The 20,710-nt window shown below is 44.5% G+C and overlaps 5 protein-coding genes across 10 annotated transcripts in view; 2 read left to right on the forward strand and 3 right to left on the reverse strand.

The window, feature by feature from the left end:
• The window catches only part of LOC115735585 (DNA repair protein REV1), an 870,695-nt gene that overhangs the window by 73,445 nt on the left and 776,540 nt on the right, over positions 1-20,710 (forward strand). The window lies entirely within an intron of this gene.
• LOC115735911 (protein TIC 21, chloroplastic) lies at positions 416-3,050 on the reverse strand. The gene is made up of 4 exons (XM_030667350.2): positions 2,645-3,050; positions 1,961-2,218; positions 1,054-1,257; positions 416-836 (listed from the first exon to the last, which is right to left on the reverse strand). Exons 1-4 carry the CDS (start codon positions 2,969-2,971, stop codon positions 723-725), a joined length of 903 nt encoding a protein of 300 aa, XP_030523210.1. The 5' UTR covers positions 2,972-3,050; the 3' UTR covers positions 416-722.
• LOC115735761 (cyclase-like protein 2) lies at positions 3,787-9,716 on the forward strand. Of its 5 annotated transcripts, XM_048272957.1 has the most exons (8): positions 5,939-6,082; positions 6,137-6,587; positions 7,132-7,176; positions 7,865-7,937; positions 8,129-8,226; positions 8,868-8,938; positions 9,119-9,253; positions 9,430-9,716. In XM_048272957.1, the coding sequence occupies exons 2-7, from the start codon at positions 6,185-6,187 to the stop codon at positions 9,242-9,244; spliced, it is 816 nt and encodes a 271-aa protein (XP_048128914.1). In that variant the 5' UTR covers positions 5,939-6,082; positions 6,137-6,184; the 3' UTR covers positions 9,245-9,253; positions 9,430-9,716. The 5 variants fall into 5 exon arrangements, with proteins under 5 accessions (XP_048128913.1, XP_030523013.1, XP_030523015.1 ...); XM_048272956.1 differs by lacking the exons at positions 5,939-6,082; positions 6,137-6,587 and adding an exon at positions 3,787-4,356 and having other exon boundaries at positions 9,119-9,249; XM_030667153.2 differs by lacking the exons at positions 5,939-6,082; positions 6,137-6,587 and adding an exon at positions 3,793-4,356.
• Positions 10,003-13,800, reverse strand: LOC115735762 (protein SRC2 homolog). Its single transcript, XM_030667158.2, has 7 exons — positions 13,642-13,800; positions 13,367-13,471; positions 13,066-13,192; positions 12,877-12,948; positions 10,799-10,844; positions 10,388-10,697; positions 10,003-10,285 (listed from the first exon to the last, which is right to left on the reverse strand). The coding sequence occupies exons 1-7, from the start codon at positions 13,718-13,720 to the stop codon at positions 10,248-10,250; spliced, it is 777 nt and encodes a 258-aa protein (XP_030523018.1). The 5' UTR covers positions 13,721-13,800; the 3' UTR covers positions 10,003-10,247.
• LOC115732539 (protein IRX15-LIKE-like) lies at positions 16,486-17,785 on the reverse strand. Its single transcript, XM_030663202.2, has one exon. The coding sequence runs from the start codon at positions 17,584-17,586 to the stop codon at positions 16,627-16,629; it is 960 nt and encodes a 319-aa protein (XP_030519062.1). The 5' UTR covers positions 17,587-17,785; the 3' UTR covers positions 16,486-16,626.

Below are 20,710 nucleotides of genomic sequence, written 5' to 3' on the forward strand. Positions count from 1 at the left end.
AGCTGCAATGACACCACCCACAGTCCGAAGAATAGATCCAAAGAGAAGAAAGCATCATTTGCCTGCACATCTAGCAGAGAGGCCCAAATATAACACACTTAACTCTGCGCAAGCCCGCTGCCGGCATGCTGAATGTTTTCATTGGATTCACAAATTTAACATCTAAGCTAAAGTGAAGCTTATACTTGGTCGTGGAGATAGTGGTCACAACAACATTACTTACACTGGTCATTATTCATTATCTTTTCTTGGATCCGTGAGTAGTTCGCTCAAGAACACTATTGTCAAGCTTCGAGCAAGGAAACTCATCCAGTATTTCTAGCCGAAAAAAAATTAAAACAAAGACAGTTAGTTATGCCACCTAGACTTAACCTCGAGAAAAGGATTAACTTTACCAAAGACAATTCAAGTCTATACAACTCTCAAAGTGGAGATTGCATTCTCTGTTTAGAAGATATCGGCAAACACAACAGGAGAATTCTCTTTTGTAGAGTTTAGACAACTGATGAACATTCCTGCAAAGCACACTATCCAGAAAGACGCTACCTCCCTAAAGTGATGGTTCTCAATTACCCAAACCTTGCAATGGATTGTATACAAGAAAGATAGGTAACCACCAGACCCATGGGATTCACAAGACTCAAGCTCCGCCTTCTGTGGCTCCGAAATTCTCATTAGTATCTGAGTCTACAGATACAATTATTGCCGCAGAAACACAGATTCTAAGCAAGACGGGGCGCTGGAATGGCTTCTGTCTGTGGCAATGTTACTGAGCGTAACAGCTCCAATGAGAAAACAAGGCCGAGGAAATGAGAAAGGATTGTGTTTGCTGAGGCCTGCATTAGAAAACACGGACAAGGTCAGCACCCAGTCACGACAATAAAAATTACACCGACAATTTCATTATCTTACCAACCAGTCTTCCTACTTTTTTACCCAATGCAGTAACTCTATAGGGGAAAGTAGGACTAAACAACACAAACCAATATCATATTTAAGATTCACATCCGTTCCTATGGAATTGAAAAGTTGGAAGTAGGAGGAGGCAAATACCTGGACAAGGAAAACATCCAACGCAAGAACGGGATTATAACCAGGGGAAATCCCTTGGTAATATGGGTTCGCTGAGGAAGTGAGAGCCTTTGCTACCAACAACCCGACAGTTGCTTGCATGCCAAGAATGGCGGCACCCATCCCCAACAGGTTCAACACGATGCCATTCCTCAAACTTTTGACTACATCTGCACGAGGAGGGGCCTGAACATTGTCATACAGCATCAGAGAACCACTCATTAGAATCAGCAGCGGCAAACAGAGTTTCACAGCTGGGATTATCGGTAAAAACAGGCTTTATATAACCGGTTTATACAAATATCAGATCAAAGAAGTGCTGAACCAGACATTCAATTGCAAAGCAGTCATTCAGAGTCAACACACAAGCAAGGTTGCAGACATTTAGAAAAAAGAAAGCACGTGAAGTGAAATAAAGAATAAAGAACAGCATAAACAGACACAAAGATAAGTCCATCAGGTAAAGATACACAGTCGGCCATTCCTTTAAAGATCAAAGATAGGGATCTCTATGGTAAATTATCACTTTTGAAATCCTTCAATTTATGGAGTGAAATATTTAAGGTCAAAGCCTTCGCACTGAAAGGCAAGCCGTGGATACAATAGGTCGTTAGAAGTTGTCAAATGGATTTCTAAACTGCCTGGAGTTCACATACATAGGAGCACCAAGTTCTCATCACTAAAGAACAGCATGAATACTTTCACATTGTGGAAAGCTCCATCGACAGGCGCACATATAAGCGCAAGAACACTTTAAGAAGCAGTGTAGCATGTGCATTGCAATTCAAGAGGCATTCATTTAATGCGGAGTGGCCAACTTGCATTCCCTTGCATACATGAATACTATCGATTGAAACATAAAAGGAAGCTTCGGAATGTGGTTAGATACCTTTGAGGGATCATTAGCAGTTTTCCGAAGCTTGTCAGATAGCCGTATATATCCGAATGACCAGAAGACGGAAATGAAAGCTGCTGCTATCCCCCCGGCAGTGGCATAAAACGTGGCCGGCGATGTGACCTTCCCAGTTATAACCACAGAAAAGGATAGAATAACCGCAGCCACAATAGTGCACACTAGCTGTCCCCAAAACCCTAAACTCCCCAATCTCCTGAAATACCTTGACGTATTCTCTAGTCTTTTGGATACCTGCACAGCATCATAAGCAAAATCAAAACTTTTATACCGAACCTGTAAGAACCAAATGAACCGACTGGTGTTAACCTTCAATCCAACATTGACCAAGGATCACAGCAACGGACGCTCATTTTTACATTCACTGTTCTTTAAAGTTGCCAGTTCCAATACTCACAGTCCGACGCTCAGACATGATAATTACAACTAAGTTCACAACCCTGGTCCCAGAAGAGAGAGAAACAACATAGTCTAAATTTTGGATGTCAAGCAAGCTAATTTGATCTCACCTGAAGTAAAACTAAGATTCAGCACGATTTACAGGAGGTGCGTCTACCAAGGAAATTACCAATATTCGATTCCTTCGATTTCAAGCCCTTACAAGTTCAAACCCACCAAACAGAAGCACCGAATGAAGGGACGAAACCTAAGTCACTCAACCTGGGCAAGCTTCGCCTTCTCAGCATCGTCGTTCGGAGAAGTGGATGCAGGAGAAACCGGAGAGGAGGCCAACGAGGTGGAGAACAGCTTCGATCGTCGGCAACCGAGAGCATCGCAAGACGGAAGAGATATGAAGGGAAAGACGTTCGATTTGTGAGCCGGTCCAGCGGTGGAGAGAGAATTCGGAGGGGAAAGATGAGGACGGAGGTCGACGCGCAATGGGGGCTTCCGGGCAGCGAGACGACGGAGATATGGCGATGAGGTGGGACCCGACGGCGCCGGGAATGTGCCGGAGCTCGCCGCCGCCGGCAGGAGGAGGCTCTGCATGATTCGAAGGTCACCGAGTGAAGAATGGTATATGCTGAAGCGAGCTCGGTGCACAAATGGGGCAAAAAGAGAATGAGGGTGTTCAAGTAGACATTACTTTTCCTTGTCTTTTCCTTTTTCCCATTTCATTTCTTTACAGACATTATTAAAGTGAAAACATAAGAAAAAAATTAATCACCCTTTTTAAATAATCAAAATAAGCCGAAATACGTTACCATTATTTAGCGAGTAATGATAAATTGAGCAACTTTCATGTGCTTTGTCGTTTCTGAAAATTTCGAGAATTTACGTAATATGATTAGTCGAATTACATTGTATGTTTTGTAATTCAGCTTGTAGGGGTTAAAATTCAGATGCTTTGTCTTACTAATTAGCAATTAGATGTTACCATGAAAGCAAAATACAAAGAACTTACAAATGATGGAGTGAACAAGAGGAAGGTTCGGACAATCCATCTTGTCCATCGGAGACGAATCGTGATGAAGTGTTCTGGGGTTTTTGCTTCGAAGAGGAAGGCTGCTGACAACTGCTTTCCTCATGAAAAGAAGATTCTGCAACTTGAACGAGAACTTTGTCGAACGCAAGGGCCACAGCTCAGTTAGAGAGAGATTGAACAGAAGGAGATTGGATTGCACTAAAGTCTTGTAGATTGATATGATGGGCAAAGGGAAAATGGGCAAAGCAATCTTTTTCGTGACATGGGTCGCGGTCATCCCTGTCAGACTTTGGAAGTGCATTCTTCTCCGCCACAAGTTCTGTGAACACATTCTCACCTTTCGAGTTTGTATTGTTCTATGGTATTTCCGCATGCCAAGTGTGACCGGACAACAATCTTGGCACTGCCTAAGTTGCAGCATCCAATCCTATTTCTGTCTTTGCAAGAACCAGAGCATCTTGTTCCGCAGACCCTTTTCCTTCAGGGTACCAAAGCCGGAGAGCTTTGTGCGAGCTCTTGAACGTGGCCAGAACGATGAAGTACACACTCCGCTGCCTCCTCCTGTCGTCCATCTCCCTCGCCCTTGTTGCTTTCCATGTCGCCGCCTCCCTCTCTGCCTACCCGACGGTCCCAGGTGCCGACACTGGAGAGTGCTCTGTCCCTGCCGGCGAAAATCTAGTTCCGGTACGCCGGGAAGTGTATGATAACGGCAGGATCATCGACATCACGCATAGGATCACATCGGACCTGCCGTCCTATGAATCGATGGGGAGCTTGGGGAAGTTCCTTTGGCTTGCTTTCAGCATGAAGAATGGATCGCTCACCAACAACTCCGAGATGAAGCTTCCTGCTCACACGGGCACGCACGTGGATGCTCCCGGGCATGTGTACGATCATTACTATGAAGCCGGGTTCGACGTGGACACGCTAGACTTGGAAGTCCTTAATGGTAAGTTTTTGTCAATCCTACTTTGGCTGATTTTGCTTACTGTGATTGTTTCGCGACCACGAGCCATCAGCTGGGAAGATGGGCTATGACTTCGAGTAAAAAGTTGTTCCTGTGTCCATCTCTGAGACTGATGACTTCTCTCAGATTAACTTCTGTCAGCAACTGCTCAAGCAGTGGCCTTCGATTACGTACTTCCTTGGGCTAATTAGTACATTTTCATCCCTGAACAATGAAGTGTTGACATTGAAATTCCCTGCGTATGCAATGACTGCATAAGAGTTGGCACGCATCATCATTTTCAAAGGATAACAAGTCCCACAAAGATCACTTTTCTTTCTTGATAATCTCAATAGTTGACTTTGTCAAGCAGCCGATCCCTATTCCCAGTGAAAAATTCAGGGCAAGTCTTATCTCTTTTGTCGTGGCAGCCGATCGCTATTCACTCTGGACCACAGACTCCTTTTCTCGAGTACAAAAAAGGCTCAGCTTTCTGCAACTTCCTGATTCTTGAACAAGGCCAAAACAATGCGCAGCAGACACCATTGCTTCCTCCTATTGCTACTATTAAGCTTATATGCTCTGACCGCGGCCTCCCTTGATGCCTGTCCTTCTGTTCCCGGCCTCGATGCTGGGGCGTGCTCCGTCCCCACCGGCGAAAAGAATGAGAATCTACTCTCAATGCGAGTGTACGGCGGTGGGAGGATCGTTGACATCACGCATAGGATCACGCCAGACTTGCCCTCGTTCGACTCTAAAGAGAGGTTGGGACAATTCCTCTGGCTACTCCTCAGCATGAAGAATGGCTCCATCGCGAATTTCTCCGAGATCAAGCTTCCCGCTCACACGGGCACCCACGTTGATGCTCCCGGGCATGTTTTCGATCACTATTACGATGCCGGGTTCGACGTGGATAGCCTAGATTTGGAAGTTCTCAATGGTAATGTGTTCTTCGCTTGGATTGATAGAGTTTTGTTTTGGTTCATTATGACTTACGAGCAAACTATGCGCGTTTAAGAACACTTGATTGATGATATTCCCTCAAGGCGACACGCCATATAGCTGTTTCGCGATAGATTTCGCTGCTCGGAAGGTAGTCGATCACCGTAGTTGAAACGAACAGAAGATCTAGTAACCAAGAGATGGGTACAAAGGTGGGAATAGAGAAGCTTGTAGGCATATATCCTCCTCCGACCTTCTTGTCAGTATGAACCCTCTCCAAAACTTACGATGCATCGAGGTAAAACTAACATTGTCGCGGTCAATCGTAACATTTGATCCTGCACTCATGCACTTCATATGAAACATTGGGAAAATGATATATTTTCAGATCTGCGAGTGTTCCTCAAAAGTTTTGTTTTTTCAGCAAAGGACTTTTTTTTTTTGGGTCTGAAGCAAAGGGTCTTGAAAGTCATGAACATGATATGTCTTTGTTTTCGTTTTTCTTCGGCCGATGAATGGAATGTGGTCAATTGTCAAAACCCAAAAGAAGAGGAAAATAAGCTGATTGGCTAAAGTTTGGAGATAACATGTCTTCTTTCTAATTCCTAGCGAGACACTGACGCGAACCCTCCTGCGTTAACATACCCGACATCAGCTCTGTGGATAAAAAGAAGAAAATTCTCTCGAGAAACCCCAATTGATTTGAACTTTGAAGTATGATTTCGACGTTAACAAGCCAATCCAACCCGCCTTGATATAAAACAATATCCTCATCAACATCGCGTCCACCCGTTCCAAACACTATACTTGTTGGAAAGGAAAAAGATCTCTCTTTTACCTTTCGATTTTTCTTGGCCTGATCACACGCTTCTCTACACTGGAAGTCACCATGAACGCTCTCTCCCCACTTCTGGTCGCTCACCTCCTTGCCGCCGCCGTCGCCGTCGCCGCAGGCATCGACGCCTACCCGACCATCGCCAGCGTCGGCGACTGCTCGGTGTCCGACGGTGGCGGGGAGCTCAAGCCCATTCGTCGCGAAGTTTATGATGGCGGGAGGATCTTCGATATCAGCCATAGAATCATTAGTGAGATGCCGTCATGGGGATCGGAAGATGGGTTGGGTCAGTTTCTGCGGCTCGCGGCGAGTATGAAGAATGGGTCCTTAGCGAACAACTCGGAGATGAAGTTGCCCGCTCACACGGGGACTCACGTGGATGCTCCGGGTCACGTCTTTGATCATTACTTCGACGCTGGTTTTGATGTGGACACGCTTGATTTGGCAGTCCTCAATGGTAAATTTGTGGGCTTTTTGTGTTGGTTTTTGATGGTGGGTTTGCTTTCTTGTTTTGGGTGTCAATAGGCTTTTGGAGGAGTTGTTATTTTTTGGTTTCTAGCTTCTGTAGTTGATGATTGTGTGGTTCTGCTGATAATAGCTTTAATCATCTTCAAAAGTTGTTCTTGTCTGGTAATAGTCTGCTCTGAACTTTGTCTTATGAACTTCAAAGCCTCATGAGTCTCACTTGTCAATCGATGTTTGTTGACTTCAAAGAGTTAGTGTTTGTGGCCAAGGAATTAGATGCTTAATTGAAAAGGCAAGTCTTGTTAATTAGAGCAGACCACTTGTTATAGTGGAGGAGTATGTAGAGACATATTGAATGTAGTTCAAGTTGATTTAAGGGTCTCTCCGTTCTTATTTTCCTTATCCCGAGCTTTTCCATTAGTTTTGGTTCCTTTTTCGCTGTTCTTTTATGTAAAATCCTCATCCTCATTGAGATAGCGCTATGCTATGCTATGCTCTGTCTTGTATAAGTTTGGTGTTTGTTTCTCCTTCCGTAGGTCCGGCTTTGTTGGTTGATGTGCCGAGGGATAAGAATCTCACAGGTATGTCCCTCAGTTGAATTTCTTGTAGTATGCTGATCACTTATGTTTTATGCATGCTGAGTTGTCAAAAAACATAGTCTTCGCATGCTTCTTCCATGAAGTTTCGTCATTCATGGGCTTGTGCAAACAGCATATATGGAGGACCAGTTCAATTTGTATGGTTACTTGTGCCGTGCTTGTTGGTTAATTTTTTTTTTTTGTTTGTAAAAATGTAGAAGACAAGTATTGTCCCCTCGGATTTTCTCTATTGGTTCTTTCCATCCTTCCACCCAGCTCGATGCAAGTGATCATATCTTTATATGTAGATTTCGGTGTTCTGGATAGAAATAGCCCTTCTTCAAATCGTTGAAGGGCCGCTCAAAATGGTTGTTTGGAAAAACTTTGCACTATAGATTCAGTCATGAAATATTTGGAATAAGATAATCACTTCAATGATCATCTTATTATGCCAACTGCTTAACAAGTGCTCGGCATTGGATACTTAGGAGCGGATTGTGCGTAAGATCTGAGCTAGATAACAATGAAGTGAATGTTGGCTTTAACCATAATCAATGGTTTTTGCATGATTTGGCGTCAATTGGGCTGTCAATAGTTTTACATGGTTGTAGTGTTCAGCATGCATTTTTACCTCGAGGTTGTGATATTGTCCAACCAAACATGTAAGAATGACACAGACTACTTCCTGCAGCTGAAGTAATGGAGTCTCTACATATTCCCAAGGGTGTGAGACGGGTGTTGTTCAGAACCCTAAATACTGACAGGTAAACTTCTGTTCCTAGACATCTTTTCTTGTGGACAGCTGAACTAATGCTGTTTTTTCACATATTGTTGGGAATCGTATCACCCGTGTTGTACTATTGGAGCACTGATCTCAGTATCTTAATAGACTGTGGTACTAGTGAGTGCTTTGATCAGAAGGGCAACTTTGATGTGTGCTCTGTTTCATTCTCAGACAGCTTATGTACAAAAAGGAGTTCGACACAAGCTATGTGGGATTCATGAGAGATGGAGCAAAATGGTTGGTAGAGAACACAGACATTAAACTTGTCGGTAAGATTTGTCCCTCTTTTATATTTTGATGCATTTCTAGTGAGCAAGTTTTTTCTTTCTATTATTTCCTTATCATCTCGACCGCCGACCCCAACTACTTTGGGATTAAGGTGATGTTGATATTGATTTCCTTATCATCTCATCTTCACCTTTTTACCAATACTCACACTGCTTTATTGTACACTTCATGATGTTTCTCAATCGTCATCAGAAACCATGTTAGGATGTATTTATTTCTTTGATGGGCAGCTACCTTCCATTGCCACCAATTTTTACTTTCAGCTTCACTACAAGCAAATGTTATTTCTCTTAGGCACAACAAGAAATGCATATTTTTCCTTCTTTTTTCGTTTTCTTCCTGACAACACAAGAATCGCACCATGGTGCTGTAATGACTGTCGACATGAACACGTGATATTCGGTTGATCTTTAAAGACATGCATATGTGATAAATGCCTAAGCATAAATTCTATCAGGCTTCAGAGTACTAGAGCAAGTTCTTTTATGTCCTGAATCTACCTCTAAAGAAATAGTGCAACTTGATCATCTACTGTCTTTCTTGTTCTGCAACTTGTAGATTGTTACATGTCTGAGATTGAGGTGTACTCTTGCATGACCCAATATGTGCTGAAAAAATGCAGGAATTGATTACCTGTCTGTTGCTGCATACGATGATTTGATTCCATCCCATCTTGTCTTCCTTGAAAGCCGGGTAAGTAAATGATCTGACAAGTGTGAAATTTGACCATCAAAGTTAAGAAGGACCATGCTTCATCTCTGAATTCGTGTCTCAGACCTAAACTAGTGTTGGTACTTTTGCCTGAATTTCACATCGTAGCATTCTCATATGAAGCTCTAGGCTCAAGAAACTGACACTATGGTGATGCTGCAGGAAATTATTCTTGTCGAGGGCTTGAAACTCGAAGATGTCCCTGCAGGAGTATATACTGTTCATTGTCTGCCTTTGAGATTGCTTGGTGCAGAAGGATCACCTATAAGATGCATCCTCATCAAATAACTTCTATGAGTGAGTTTTGTTCTTTTTGAAGGGAATAAGCTTTGTCTACGATTATCATCATCAGATGAGATCGAGTTGTCCCTGCTTGTTTACCGTAGAGGTGTAGGTTGAAAATTCGTTGTTGTTTTCGTGACTTTGCATGTGATAATGCCAAGTGCTAACGAGATTTCCTTCCTCTTTTCCAGGAGAGTAGGAAGCAATCCAAAGCGCCAGGTGAGATGAGGCCAGGTGAGATGAGGCATTGCATGCACGTTCGCCTCGGAATTCAGATGTACTTTGACGAGAAAGATTTGCGGAGAATGTGGAACTTTAGCGGTCATGTGAATATGTTCAAACTATAACCATAAGCGAAACAGAGGTTACGTTTATGTTTACAAGAATAATGTCATGTTTCCAAAATGAGACTCGTCGGGATTGTTTCTCATGTTTTCTGTATTTCGGTTACTAAAGAGCTGCTGCGTGTTTGAGTTCATTTGAACATATCCTTGACAAGGCCCCTGCAAATTTTCTCTTCTATCAATAGCTTCTGCTTGAAAATGCACGACACGACATTCAGCGTGAATTGAGAGATCGGAGCCGAAACTGTGGTGGTCAATGCAGATAAATGCAAAAGACATTTTGATTTACATGTGACCAATAGATTAGCAGTTAGGACATGCTCATTTACAAGACACGCACCAACTCAACTGGGCTCATACACCCATTGTGGAAGACATCCATTTGCAATGCTATTGGTTTTTCCTCTTTTACTAGCAGGATTTTTAGGTTGATAGACTTTACTTGCAATAAAGGGATGGAACTGGTATGAAACACGACGGTCTAGTAATTTGCTATCCAAACACTTCTTGATAAGCCACAATCAAAAAAGAAAACGAAAAGAAAAGTTTCGAGGTCAAATGAAGATAACTTTCCGGTGGTAGATAATGTAATTACAAGTTCTACATATAATACAACGGCAGCTTCCAGCAGAACCTTCGACATTTCTTCTAGCAGAAGCTGTCTCTCAGTAAGGTGGTGGAGGATAATGCCCTGGATAAGGACCTGAGAAATGCACAACATAGAATTAGCATTATAACGAGGTTGTTCATCGCTAAGCCGAACAATAAGGTCATTCATGCACAGCGGTTGAAACTCAGCACATACCTGGAGGGCCGGGAGGTGGTGGATATGGAGGCGGAGGATAAGCCGAAGGAGGAGGGTATGCTGGATGAGGATAGGCTGATGGCGGAGGGGAAAAATGCGGTGGAGGTGGGTATGCAGCTGGATTTGGTGGATGCGATGGGTATGCCATTAGAATCGGTGGATATGATGGGTATGCAGGAGCTGTGGCAGGGTACGCTGCGGCGGGTGCACCGTAAGGAGGAGCTGATGGGAGAGGAGGTGCATACAAAGGCACCTGAGGAGCCGAAGAAACATATGGGGGTGCAGATGGTGCACTGCTCATTCCCTGTTTCTACAACAGCACAAGCACACTATTGTTCAGAATCCACTACAGAGTGATCATGGTAAATGGTAATGGTTGATATTTTCGACTGAATTGAAATTGGTACTTACTATTGCATTTGCGTAATGTAATATCAAGCGTGCTTCTCCAGCATATCTTGAATCAGAGAAATACAGGCACTTTAGTTTAGGCAATCAAAACCTTCTCTATAGAGGGTAGGAATGCAAATGCTGAGTGACCGTTGTCCTAATTCAGAATTTGATGCCATGGAGATAGACTGAGGATATCTGTTTGGTAGATAGTTTATACACGTATAAAGAAATAATGAAGGAGAGGAGCATCTGCTAGAAAATCCATATGCATCACAAAATGTATGGGAGAAAGAAGGAGAAAGAAGACACTGGTAAGTTATCATTGAATTGTCATCAATTTTTCCTTCCGCACCCCCCTTTCAAGTGTATCCAGGGGAGGAAGCTAATCAAGATCAGCATTTTTTCAAATAATGGGCAGTGCCATACGGTATAAAACATCTTCTAGCTAAGTTAGAGGCTAAAGTGAGGCTTAAGGGATTGGCTGCCTGTATCGTTCTATGCTCTGTTACACGGACTCGCTGTTTGGAAATTTTTTTCCGTGTCGGACACGTGTTCGACACGCTGGGACACCGCCGGACTCTTCTCGGATACGTGGTCAACGCATGTCCGAGTTCGGACTCGCGGTCAACTCCACTGACACGCGAGTCCCTCGCGTGTCCGAGGTTAAAATAAACAAAACACCCAATTTTGACCTAATTTCAAGTCACCCCTCTCGGCCGCTAGTCTCACCTCTCGCTCTCCCTCTCCCTCTCGCGTTTGTCAAGTGTCGACCGGCCTCCATCTCACGACTCGCCACCGTCGCCGGCTCCCATCGCCGGCTTTTGCTCGCGCCGGCCTCTCCCTCTCCCTCTTGCAATCGTCAACTAGCCTCGGCTCGCGCCTCGGCTCGCCGCCTCGATCACGCCTCGGCTTGCGCCTCTACTCTTGCCGCGGCGCCTCAAGGTATCACTCCTCTGCTCGAGACAGGGGTTTTGGATCTCCTCCGTTGCGCCGTTGCTCAAGACGGGGGTTTTGGATCTCCCCCTCATCTGCTCACGCCTCTGCTCACCCGCCTTTCATCTTGGCCCGCGAATCGCGTATGCCCATCTCGCTCCCCCACTTAATTTTACTGTTCTATGCTTTTTTTATTCCACTGTTTGGGTGCTATTTCTTTTCTCTTCTTCACCCCTGAAGCTCAAATGGACCGGTGTGATTGCTTAAGCACCCTCTACATGTATCTCCTCCGTATCCGATCGTGTGTTCTAAAGTAAGGATCTAGATATACTGGTGCAAGTTTTGTACTAATTATTAGCTATTGATTTGCTCCAGATCCGCTAATTCCAAAAATATACATTGTTCGAAATAGTAGTTGATTATCGGCTCTTGGAATAATTATTGTGAACTTTCCTTTTTGTTTTGGTGTTGAGTCCTGTCGGGATAGTTAAGGGGAAAGGGCACTCGGCGCTCGTGAGGAAGTCCGAACGGGTTAAGAAGAAACTAATTTTTATGTGGCCAATCGAAACCGCTATGCTTGTTGCCCCACAAGCGGCAGACAGAGCGACGGACCCATAGTCGGATCACTTGATAATAAGACATACAACTCTTAGTGTTTTTCCTTATTGTATGTTCAACTGGTGTCTTTATCTTAGTGTTTTGATCGCAAGGTATGGTTTTACTTTGACTACACATGATATATTCCGTGAGACTTTTCTAAGGAGGAGATTAATAATAGTTTCGACATCATGATGTATTATTGTTGAAATTATAAAAACAATGATTTATTGTGTATATATAAAAATATATATATAATATAAAACGTGTCCTAGCGTGTCGGAATTTGCTACTTTTTTAGAATTCACGTGTCGGCGTGTCGTGTCGCATGTCGTGTCTCGTGTCCGTGTAACATAGGTTCTATGGAACAAAACATGGGAGCAGTACTATTAAGAACTCACATTAGATTGCTGGGAATCAAGTGAATTAGAGAAATCACACTACTATTCTTGCGCAATGGCCATCTTATGTACTCCATCCTCTTAAGTTTTTTTCCTTTTCGCTTTTGAACCTGATAAATAGTCCTACATGCATAAGATAAGAGGAACAGATTCAATGGACTGTACCTGCCCGTTTTTGTCTGAAGAGGCCAGGCGGTGTCATCAAAGCCCTGAGAAAGAACCTTTTGGAGCTGAATCCTGGAGACAATGAAGAGCACAGCTAAGATAAGAACACTAGCCACATAAGGACCAAAAATGGAAACATCTAAACAACAGTTTTGTGAGCAGAACGGATTCAAGGTAGGAAGTAATTACTTTCCACTGCCGATGAAGTCATCAAAAGTGACGGTATTGCTGTTCCACACCGCGACATTCAACTCCCTAAGCCCTTCAATGAGCGTGAACACAAACTTCTCTTGAAATGTGGGGTTTTTACCACCGTCTGCACACCAAGTCAAATCGAAATCAAGATCCCCATTCGCTCAGATTTCGCCAATCAGCGCGACACCAGAAACTTCACCCATCAAAACCCACACAAGAAATATGCCATATCCAGATCTGAACGGGGAAAGAGGGAATTGCACAAACAATTGGCGTGCGTGAGATTCAGAATTACCAGTGCAAGTCCTGGTGCGAAACTTGGAGCTGCCATATTCCACACAGACGTAGGGATCCTGCCTCGAAATCCACTCGGTATCCTTCAACTTGTTGCACCCGACAACTGCATCGCAGACCGAGAAAAACCCGAGAAATTACTCAAGAAAGAACAAAGAAACCCAGATAAAGCAAAAGGGGCAAACGGGGCAAAGACAGAGACAGGATGATGGCAGAAAGAACAAAAAGGATCAACTATCCGCAGAGGTCAAAGGGCGTGGTTGACAGGTCGCACACCTGTGACCTCAAGAAGTTGGCCTTGAATCGACGACATTCGAGGATCTAAAGTCTCGGTGGAGAGATGGTATTGCTGCATTGACTTATGGCTCCAAAGCCGTCTCCTTATATATACCCAGAGAAGGATAAGGCCAAGTACGAGGCCCGTAGGATGTAGTTTCAAGAATGAAGGAACCGCGTTGCCTCTGTTCTTTCTTGGTCTGTTCCTGCTTTCTCGTTAACGGGTCGCTTAGCTTTAATGCAATCTTTCGTCAAATCGTGTGCGTTTTCGCGTGCTTTTGGCCCGAGGACGTGTAATGATATTGATATCTAGACTCATTGCCAAAATTACTCCAGCCAACGCAATTTTGCGTAGATATTCACCTTACGTGGGGCAAGCGACACGATGACACGGCATAACATTCGAGATCGAAATCACTTGGATCTAACTCTGCGCAGCCTTTGATGTTACAGAGACGCCCACGCCAATGCCGATGGGCTTGTCAAGCTTGAACTTTCTGAATCGCAAACGTAACAGCGAGCACGCATGAGGAAACTTGTTTTTTCATATCAGGACTTGCCCCAGGAAACGGTGGACCGCGTGGACGGACAATATTAACAGTAATCTAACGAAATGGTCGAAATCTCCCCGGTCTTGAGTTGACCTCCTCCTACGAGAGGTCAAGCCGTTTGAGGTAGAAGAAAGAGAGAACTAGATCCTCCCGGTCCGGCCCAAAGTGGATTTGTGATTGGGCCTTTCATCTCCGGCTCAGCTAAGGTCTAATTGCAGTTCTCTTAGAAGTTTTGGCAAATCCCGGGCCCAGAAGTGTGGAATCTACACTTTAGACACCTAGGTTGTCGCAATTACATAGAACTGCGTAATCGATAAAAAAAGCACGAGGTTCCCACTTTCTAACGAGAGAGCAGAGGTCAGGTAGAGCTTCCAAGACGCTAAAGGGCTTTTATAGTTTGAGTATATATTTAATTTGTAATTTGAATTTGGGCTCATGAATAAATACTTTCATATGCGATCTTTTTTTTTTTTTGATAATTGAAAGTTGTAACAGAGGTATAATGTGCTAATTATAGTGGAATAATTGTTGGATATCTTTATGTCTTGATTTCTCTTTCTCATCTTTGTTGTTTACTTCATTGCGATTGTGCTCCTAATCGTAACACTGCATGCAACTTCTGTCAAACGTCGTATCTGGCAAGCCCTGTGTTTACTCCGGTCTTGGCCATAAAAATTGCAACTTTTAACCAAAGTTAAAGTATTTATGACTGAACTGCAGAGTTCATAAAATGTAGAAATAGAGACAAGATGCTGCTGCAACTCGTGAAAGATACAGCTACGTGGGGACCATAAGAAGACGAGGCTGCATCAATATGACAGCATACAAACTACAAATGAGCATCATGCTCGGCTCGAGCTATGTCGTGTCATCAATGGCAAATATGTAGGTTGGGCTTTAATTGCCATGTTCATTCGAGTCGAGTTTTTTTTTTTTTCCGCAACTGCGACGGGCGAGTAGATGTCAGCATCCGGTGCGAGCAGGTTGAGCTAAAATCCTCAAATGTCTCGTGTTACTAACACTTAAACGAATATTTTGATCGTCGAAAGCATTGTTCATACGTACACGCGCGATAAGGTGCTCCCATAGTGGCAACGATTCATACTTTTGTCTTCCCGGTCTTGGGTTCAAGCCATTTTGAGAGCACAGGAGGAGCAAAATCCGCACCGGACCAATGTAGGAGAGCATGACCCTGAGATCGCCCGAGGGATGGACGGACGAGTCGAGCTACGCAAAAGCAAGTTGCTTGATTACTCAATAAACCTTACTATAGTTCCAAACGGGTACGATGATGATAGGCACAATTATTGAAGTATGGTTTAAGGTGGGGACATGTACCTTGTTTGTCCTCCCATTAGAAAAGCCAAAGATCACATAAGTTTAGTGGAAAATAAAACAAAACGTGTGCATGTCATTGTCCCCATCAAATTTCTGGTGCGGTAGGGTAGAAAATTGGATTTGATTATCATGTGTGCGGTCGAAATCTGGATGAAATCGCAACCCAAATCCGATTCCCACCTCCCAAAAATTAAATAGGAGGACCCGAAAACTCTCGTCTCCTCCATCACACCCCCCCCCGGAAACGACACCCCGCACTCTCTGTCCCTCTCTCCATCTGGCGACCCTGTCTTTGTCGTTTCGGACACCTTCCTATCCTACGACCCGCAGCCAGCACCATCGTGGAATCGAAAACCACAAGTGCGTCACCGACACAAAACTCCCTCTTTCTGCTCTCTCTCCCTCTCCATCTCTATCGCTCTTCCACCAAGCGACGTACGCTTTTGATCACGTGCGTCACGTGATCTCCCCCGCGCCTGAGAAAAGAAAGAAAAAGGAAGCAAGAGAAATGACAGGCGTGTCTGCAGAGGTGAACAGTAGGAAAGCACCCATGAAATCACGGGCTCTCTTCCTCGTCCTCCACCGAACGCCGGGCCTTTCGCTTTGAGGAATCAATCTCTTTTGGTGCTGTTTATTCTCCAGAGGAGAGATGGGGTCTTCTCTTCTTTCCTTTTTCTTCGGCTTTAATTCGATTTTTAACCCGCTCTAAAGCCCACCGTAACCGCAATCACCGACATCCCCCCTCAATCATTTCTTGGACCGATGTCTCGTCTCACTGGTCCAAATTTACTTTTCTCGTATACCCACAAAGGAAAAAACTTTTTTTTTTCTCACCAACAATCTTGCAATCTTCAGTAGCATCTGCGATGTTGGCAAGACATACCCAGTTGAAATCCCAGCCCAGAAACACAAAACCCCTCCCCCACGAACGAGATATTGATCAGAAATAGGAAAATGGAAGAAAGAAACAGACGTCGCGTTCAGACAGCTTTTGACTGGGCAGTAATTCAAGGTTTCTATATTTTATACTAGTTACAATTTCCCAAGAGAAATGCAGACGCAAATGCCTCATTCAGCGAGAACCCAGGAATTCATATCAATCATCTTCCACGTCGCCATCCGACGAGAGCAATGACGTCGCCGTCGGCGAAGGCTTCGTCGCGTTCCGGCAGAACTCAAAACTGTCCCTCTCCATCTTCTGCACCACGAAGTGCCCCAACGAGTCCACCGTCTCCACCAAGTTCTCTTCGCACAGAAACTCCTCGCTGCAAATCCTCTCCACCTCCCTGTCGATATCATGCACAAAGACATGCGTCTTCCCGCGACCGCCGCCGCCCTTCTTGCTCCTCCCCAGAACACCCGCCGTGAATATTGCCGACATCCTTCCCGGGGCCGCCGGGAAGTACCCGCGCGGCCCGTCAATCAAGATCACGTCCCAGTCCACCTCGTATATGTAGTTCGGCAGATCGTTCAGGGCCAACTTGCACTCGGAGAAAAGCAGGTTCTGCACCGGCCTGCACTCGGTCTTGATCAGGTCCCTCGCCGATTTGATCAAGCCCGGCATTTGGCTGACCCGGGTCGTGAACTGGACGTCGTATGCTTCGATCCCCGGGTGCTGCTGCTCGAGCCGCGAGATCAGGAACTCGCTCTCGTCGAGGAACACCGTGCGGCCGTTGAAGTTGAGGGCCTTGAAGAGAAGGGTCTCGTGGGTGAGGCCGAAGACGAGGAAGTTCGCGGAGGGGGAGCGGCGGACGACGGCGGTGATGGAGGCGATCTCGGCCTGGGTCATGTGGGTGGCGTTGGTGGCGGCGGCGTAGTGGAGGAGGGCGTCGGCGACGGCAGCAGGGAGGGCCGCGGAGGCGGAGGAGGAGAAGGATGCGGCTGAGGCGGAGGGGGAGGAGGGGATGGCGGAGTTGAAGAGGGCGAGAGTGAAGGCCAAGGTGAAGAAGGTGATGAAGAAGAGGAGCCACAGGCGGTGAGAGGCTGGGGCGGCGCTTGCTTGCTTGTGGAGCGAAGGGTGGAAGACGATGAGCTTCGTGTTGGCGTTGCTCTTCATCTTCAGAGAGGGAGAGAGATTCAAAGATTGATTTGCGTGCTGGTTGGGCCTCTGCTTTGTCTCTTTCTCAGAGAGGTTTCACCATCTTCCTGCGAAGCTGTTCTTGCTTTCAGCGATCTCTTTGGGTTTCTTCGAAACTTTTTGAAATGTTTGAAGATGGCGAAGTGAATTTAATGAAGGGCATGGCGTTGGCAGAAGAGAAGGAGAAGAGACAGAGGAATCACGCAGGATTTTGAGTGAGGCCCCATGTGGTCGTGGGTCCCGCTCGGAAAAAGTGACTGCGGCCTTATGGTAAGAAAAATTCAACCGAGGTTCTTGATCTCGAGTTCGAACCATGGAGGGCTTGTCGTTTTTTACCAGATTGAGAAGACATGGTGACGAGAATGCCACTGTTGACCGACGATGTAAAAGGAAATAAAGAAGAAAAAAATAACCTTTAAGTGATGTTCTGCGCTGACCCCTTTACAGTTTAAGGAACATGTCGAGCACAGCGAAAGGCCAATTTTGAATTCGCAATGCAGTAGCTCGTTTTGCTGAATCAATACATGGAAACGGACGGTACGGACGCCACGTAAACAAGAGCAAACCAATGATTTTTCTGGATTGCCTTATTAGGTTTGGGCAATTGCAATTTTTGTAAGAACGGATTTGGAGCTGAATTGGGTAACTGAGGCTGTTGTCGCACTGCAAAAATGTAGTTTGCTGCTATGTAAATGTCACTCCGGCATCCGATTGGCCAACCATAGGTCTAATTTCCCCTATTAATAGGAGATCAATCTGGTTTAAGCTTTGTTAGGCAAGTGTTAATGTGATGCTCGGGCTTTGACCATTTTCTTACCCCAAAAAAAAGGGAAGAAACAAAAAAGTTACCATACTTTTTGCTATGTTATAAAGAAAAAAACGGAATGTGATTGTTGGGCTAACCAAACACGCTTAAGCTCATTGCATGTGTGCCGGTTTACTCATAAATCTTTCAATTCCGTCAATTGAGTTGTAAACATTTTAACCGTCAGAAGGTCTATTGCTCAATTGACAGAATTGAAAGACTTGTAAATGAATTGGCACAAGCGTAATATGTTTAGGACTTGATAGAGCTCGTCATGCTACTTCTTAAAGATCGTTTTTTGGATTCGTAAACGATAATTTCTGAGGCAAATTCCCGTTCATGAAAACACATACTATATTCTTGGACAACGACTATTGCTCTAACATGGCGGGACCAACAACTATGTACAAATTTCACAACGTCTACGTGACTCGGGCGAGATATAACATAATCTCCGCGTGATTTACGGTATCAACCCCGCTTATCACATTAAGTATTAGACTAAAGTTGCAAACTTTATTTCTCGAAAGAGAATGTCCTGTTAGTTTTTTTTTTATTTTTGGATTATGAACCCTAAAACAAATAATATTGTTATGCTCATGGCAAAAAAAAAAAAAAAAAGGGGAGTCAACAAGTTATTCAAGTGGTCATCATTCCATTTGGGACTCATGAGGGGTTGGTTGCGTAGCAAAACATTTGGGACGAAACGAGCCCATGTTGGTCGTCAAAAGTGATCATAATCTCGTCCGCAATTAGCGAGCGATTGCCGTTACCGTCTCGAATTTCAACAGACGTTCCCCCAAAAAACGACGGGCACGTGAACCGGGCCTGAACTCGTAACGTAACGATACGACCTCCGACCGGAAAATAGGGAACCGAAAGGATGTAGAGACAGGGAGAGCTTTAATTTTTGATCAGTTGTTGGCTCGGAAATCAAGAAAAGCACCCAACAAATGCTCAGACCAGCACAAAACAGTACATTTCGATCCCCCCCGCCCCATAGTTATGATGTCTTTCGTGTCCCCTTCCATGACAATCAATAATGCAAAGTTAGGTCGGCTAAGGTTTTCACCTTTCTCTAGCCACGGACGAGACCGAGTTATGGCGCGCAACATGATTTGGAAAATTTAATGGCATTGTACTTTATGCGGATCGTACTGTTGGATGTAAATAATAATCGGCTGTGGGTCTAAGCTAGCTTTTCGGGGTCTTGATTGACGACACGCCGTGTATCCGTCGCACGAAAAAGATCGATTTCTCCATAAGAAAATCCCAAAACGGGCATGATTGCGCGTTTGTTATGTTTTCCCATCGAGAGGCAACTTTAGCAAATGGTGGTCCTCTAGACTAGCTCCAAGTGATAACTCCCCCCCAATATGTTATGTTAATTAAGACCAACTTTTATATTTTGTCAAGGCCACTATCTCCTAAAGGGACCGGGAAAAATCTATTGAATCATCCTGGAAAGTGGCTTATAATGCTTTGTTGGTTGGTTATGGACCTTATGGTAATGGAAGCACTCATTATGGTCCTCGCATCCTGCTTTTATGATGATGAGTCGCGATGTTCACATAGAATGATGTCGAAATCATACGGCAGGCTCGGCTTTAGCCTTTTGATGCGGATGACTCGCCAGATATAGAGCTCATGAATATTTTATGTTTGAAAATATTCCGTTCGTTTCGCGAAAAATAACTTCTTTAAAAAAATACATTTTTAGGATTTTCTAGCATTCGGTTCACGAAAATAAACTAATCGAGAAAAAAAAAAATTCGTCGATAAAAAGAATACCTTCAAAGAGGAAATCATTTTCCTTTCTCTTTCTTCCCTATGCTCCTTCGCATTCTCTTTATTTTTAATTATTTTTTTCCTTCTTTTCTTTCTTTCTCTGCCCTGTCGGCGGTTGCCGGCTGCAACCATCCACAAGCGAGGGACGAGCTTAGGAAAATTGGCATGCAAGTGTACGTGATCGCCGAATGACTTGGAGAGCTGATAACTTTGGCGATGCCTGCTGAGTTCACATGGCACAAATGAGAGAAGTAATGTTTGGTCCCCCCACGTATTGTCTCCTGCTAAATCATCTGCTAGACGAGTCGTCAAGGCCTAATGGCCTGAGGGGTCATGGCAATTAGGCCGAAGCAATCGTTGCCCTACTCTTTTGGGGCCAAATCAATACCGGTATACGAGCGAGTTCAGGGCTTTAAGGCCCAATGGAGAAGGATCGAAAGGGGCTGATTTTCGTTTTTTTTTTTTTGCCTGTCTGGTTCTCGTTTGATATTGAAGGTACTTAATCCATGA

This window comes from Rhodamnia argentea, chromosome 11, assembly GCF_020921035.1.
Source record: "Rhodamnia argentea isolate NSW1041297 chromosome 11, ASM2092103v1, whole genome shotgun sequence".
Lineage (NCBI taxonomy): Eukaryota > Viridiplantae > Streptophyta > Magnoliopsida > Myrtales > Myrtaceae > Rhodamnia > Rhodamnia argentea.

Bases quoted from the DNA above. Each gene is read 5' to 3' on its own strand.
- LOC115735911 (XM_030667350.2), bottom strand. From the start codon at position 2,971: ATGCAGAGCCTCCTCCTGCCGGCGGCGGCGAGCTCCGGCACATTCCCG. The intron at 2,219-2,644 runs GTTGAGTGACTT...GATGCTGTGCAG, and splicing joins AGAAGGCGAAGCTTGCCCAG to GTATCCAAAAGACTAGAGAA. The intron at 837-1,053 runs GTATTTGCCTCC...TTTCTAATGCAG, and splicing joins TGGATGTTTTCCTTGTCCAG to GCCTCAGCAAACACAATCCT.
- LOC115735761 (XM_048272956.1), top strand. From the start codon at position 3,942: ATGAAGTACACACTCCGCTGCCTCCTCCTGTCGTCCATCTCCCTCGCC. The intron at 4,357-7,131 runs GTAAGTTTTTGT...CTCCTTCCGTAG, and splicing joins AGACTTGGAAGTCCTTAATG to GTCCGGCTTTGTTGGTTGAT. The intron at 7,938-8,128 runs GTAAACTTCTGT...TTTCATTCTCAG, and splicing joins AGAACCCTAAATACTGACAG to ACAGCTTATGTACAAAAAGG.
- LOC115735762 (XM_030667158.2), bottom strand. From the start codon at position 13,720: ATGCAGCAATACCATCTCTCCACCGAGACTTTAGATCCTCGAATGTCG. The intron at 12,949-13,065 runs GTAATTACTTCC...CATTGTCTCCAG, and splicing joins GACTTCATCGGCAGTGGAAA to GATTCAGCTCCAAAAGGTTC. The intron at 10,845-12,876 runs GTACAGTCCATT...CTCTGATTCAAG, and splicing joins CTTCAGACAAAAACGGGCAG to ATATGCTGGAGAAGCACGCT.
- LOC115732539 (XM_030663202.2), bottom strand. From the start codon at position 17,586: ATGAAGAGCAACGCCAACACGAAGCTCATCGTCTTCCACCCTTCGCTC.